The 3663-nt window shown below is 33.8% G+C and overlaps 1 protein-coding gene across 1 annotated transcript; it reads left to right on the top strand.

The window, feature by feature from the left end:
- Nucleotides 1-246: 246 nt before the first annotated feature.
- On the top strand, nucleotides 247-3259 carry LOC114651264 (uncharacterized). The gene is made up of 4 exons (XM_051927283.1): nucleotides 247-528; nucleotides 1206-1365; nucleotides 2348-2497; nucleotides 2595-3259. Exons 1-4 carry the CDS (start codon nucleotides 250-252, stop codon nucleotides 2624-2626), a joined length of 621 nt encoding a protein of 206 aa, XP_051783243.1. The 5' UTR covers nucleotides 247-249; the 3' UTR covers nucleotides 2627-3259.
- Nucleotides 3260-3663: the final 404 nt, after the last annotated feature.

Consider the following 3663-nt stretch of genomic DNA (forward strand, 5'->3'; position numbering starts at 1 on the left):
GGTAAGACCCAGGACACGCTGTAGGGACTATGTCTCTCGGCTGGCCTGGGAACGCCTTGGGATTCCCCCGGAAGAGCTAGAAGTGGCCGGGGAGAAGGAAGTCTGGGCATCTCTGCTCAAGCTGCTGCCCCCGTGACCCGACCTCAGATAAGCGGAAGAGAATGGATGGATTCTCTTTTCATCTGTTTCCTTTATTTTTCCACTTTTCATCATGCCAATTTTTAGTTTACATTTCATCCCCTTTGGTAAATGTCTGTGACAATTATGATCTTATTTTGTTTGATATTAATTTTGTGGTGTTTGTACATTGTTTTAGCCATTCTTCGAAACATTCTGGTTAAGCAGGAAATGGTGATGGAGCAAGTCAAAGTGATTTTAAAAACCGTACAAGACCTACATGAGAAATGCTGTAGTGACAGTGGTTCAGATCCAGTGCTGGAAAAAGACATTCTTCCACTTCAAGATCTCACATCCATGCAACAGCTTGAAAGTGACCTAGCGGTTGGTGGAGATTTAAAAAAAAAACTAGTAAGGAAGAACTTTTTTAATAACAACTGAAACATATACCTTCAAACAACGACAGCTTCAAGTTGTATTGTCTTAAATGCCCAAATGGCGCTCATCAGATATGCACAAGCTGTGATGTGTAGTCAAAATCGTAGGCATAGTTAAAAAATAAATATATTGTTAATTATTTAAGTCAGAAAAGCTTTTAACAGTCTACAACATTACATTTTTAAAAGGACTGAAAAAATTCCTATCCGAGCATGGTTGTCAGTTTTTGGGAGTATTGAAGACTGCTACTGTAGTCAAATCTTTGTTGAAAATTAAATGAAGTGCTCATAACTTGACATGTCTGACCACAGATAACATCTGTAAAGGCCGTCAGTATTGGGCATGACAATATGCTAAAGGACTGTCAAAAGCTTTTTTTTATTTGACACTGCTGGCATATCATATCAAATGGTGCTTGGAGTCCCATGTCCAAGTTTACCCTAAAGATTCAGCATGTACATTTTATTATATAGCTCCACCTATATTAGCTTTATTGGAAAGCTACCTAAAAACATAGGTGCTTGAACTTCTAGTATATTTTACTTTGTTGTTTGTTCCGATTCCTCCTAATGTTTCTATTGCATCGAGCATTTTAAGAAGTTATGAACTCCAGTGAATTATTTTTTTTTCTTTCTGTAAACCTTTGGCAGATTACATTGCTTGGGATTCAAGGAGGCATTGATGTGAGAGACACGGTGTGGAGAATCATGAGGCAAACTTTCACCAATTCATTGGCCAAACAACTTAACTGGAGGGGAATAAATGGAAAAACATGTTTTCATAGCCTTCACATTAAGGATATTGTGATTGGTGAGTACTGTATTTATAATGATTTCAATATGCATACACTGCCATTTAAAATGAAGTAACCTGTGACTGAAAATTTCTGTGAGATGAGTATCTTTTTGTTGTTTGTTTACAATAAATCAAGCTATTAAAGGTAAACTATATGCATTATGACCAGATAAAAAGTGTACATGTTCTCTGCATTAACCATCTTAAGTTTCACATTGACATGGACAATAGTTCCTTATTAAATGTCACTTTCCTTGTCAGAAACTACTGTTTGAAAAAACCTTAACACACAAACACTTTTTTAATAGCCAGGTCAAGATGTAAACAAACTAAGTGGCTGCTCAGGGCCCTCTGGCCACCAAGGAAACCCCAGTTGAATGGGGGGGGGGGGATCTAATGTTTAACATTCAACATTAAATGAAATATATCAGGCAAAATACTAAATGGTGTTAAAAAATAAAGGGAAATTATAGCCATGTATGATAACTACTTTACTTTATTTTCCATATACAAGTTCTTACATTAGGAATTTGTCATTTTTGCATACCCCAGCTTGTTCTCCAGAGACACAGAGAGAGGGAAAGAAGCTTTTGCATCAGAGTGCAATCTATTTGTACAGAATAAAATTCTACTTTGGGTCTTAAAGTCTTCAGCCAGCAGTGATGCTAACCTGTAATCGGGTTAAACATTAGTGATAAGCAATTGGTCATGTTTGTGAACTAACTACAGGGAAGTATTTAAAGCCAGTCATTTAGGCAGTAACGAATGCAAATACTGTATTGTACAAATATCTCTAGTTGTAAATATTGTTTCTTGTCAGAATACAACTACATTTTATATAGTCGCTTTGTTTACTGAAAATAAACAACAAAGACATAGCCTGCACTTGCAGCCTGTTTCTTTACCATTATGGTTGGATGCAGTCAATGCTCATGTCTGACAAATAACCAAGTATCAACTGCTGATTGACTCAGACTGTATAATGACTGTTCTTTAGATGCAGTACGAAGAAACTCTGTAACATCAAGAGCCACAACTCAGGAAATAGAAATGTGGATTAAGAGATGGCTTCATCTGGCTGCAGATAGGGATGGAGGGAGACGAGCAAGAATGGAGCGTCAGAGGAAGAACAGCTATCAAGAATCAGGTGAGCACTATCAACCCTCAAACACGTCTAGTAAGAAGTTAATTAGGAAATTGTATAATTTCAAGTAACTGATCAACTGTTGATTTCTTGGCTGCAGGTGAAATGCATGTTCTTTCAAGTCATCATTAAGACCAGCCTTCTAAACCTTTGCTGAGGACAAGCTGGACAAATGTGATACCTTGATCTGCCACAACCTTCCCAAAGAGATTAGTGCTCATTCAATGCTTTCTGAGTTCTAACATCAGGCACCATCTGGAACTGTGTGTAATAGTGGGTATCCAATCATGGACTTTATAAAATTAATGTTTGTACATTTTGTTGACTGAAATTTTTACCATCACTGTTTGATACATTCTTGTTTTGTGCTTGTTTTAAAGACTTACATTTAGGAAACCTTTCCCTGTTTGTTTATTTAAATAATTCATTGTGCAAGACAACAGTTAAAATTAAGTTCAATATGTAAAGTAAAAATCTATTTTATAATATGTGTATCTCACCTATGTGATGTTTTTTAGGCACATACAGGCTTATTTGTTATTTTTCCATGTGTATGCTCACATGATTCATAAGAAAATGGTAATGTAAAACTGTATAAATTGTAAATGTATTATAGACTATTTTGTCATGGTGGTTTATTTATTTGGATATGTCAGAAACGCAAGGAACTTTGTTTTGTTTGTTTTCTATATAAATAAAACATTTACTTTTATTATTGTCACATCTACAAACTTTAGTATTAGTAATTTTGTTACTGATTATGTAATGCAGATTCAGGATTGTTCTGTTTGTTGAAATGCATTACACTGTATATGACAATAAAATGTAATAAGTTTAAATATGCGTATTTGGGTTTGTTTGTTCATATTAAAGATATGCAGTAGATAATAGTCGGATAGCATATATGGAAAGTAAGAGTAAATAATTGGTATTTAAATAAGTAATAGTGTAACTTAAAATACTATATACTATTATACTATGTAATACTATAGTAATATAGAATATAGAATAGTATAGAACTATATAGTATAGTATAGTATATAGTTATAATATTATTTACTCCATATTTACTACTACTTATAATTATATTACTAGGGTGTATAATTATATTTAAATTATAAATTATATATTTATAATTTATAAATTATATACAATTATATTAATTATAT

This window comes from Erpetoichthys calabaricus, chromosome 4 (genome assembly GCF_900747795.2).
Source record: "Erpetoichthys calabaricus chromosome 4, fErpCal1.3, whole genome shotgun sequence".
Classification (NCBI taxonomy): Eukaryota; Metazoa; Chordata; class Cladistia; order Polypteriformes; family Polypteridae; genus Erpetoichthys; species Erpetoichthys calabaricus.

Bases quoted from the DNA above. Each gene is read 5' to 3' on its own strand.
- LOC114651264 (XM_051927283.1), top strand. From the start codon at position 250: ATGTCTGTGACAATTATGATCTTATTTTGTTTGATATTAATTTTGTGG. The intron at 529-1,205 runs GTAAGGAAGAAC...AACCTTTGGCAG, and splicing joins GAGATTTAAAAAAAAAACTA to ATTACATTGCTTGGGATTCA. The intron at 1,366-2,347 runs GTGAGTACTGTA...ACTGTTCTTTAG, and splicing joins CATTAAGGATATTGTGATTG to ATGCAGTACGAAGAAACTCT.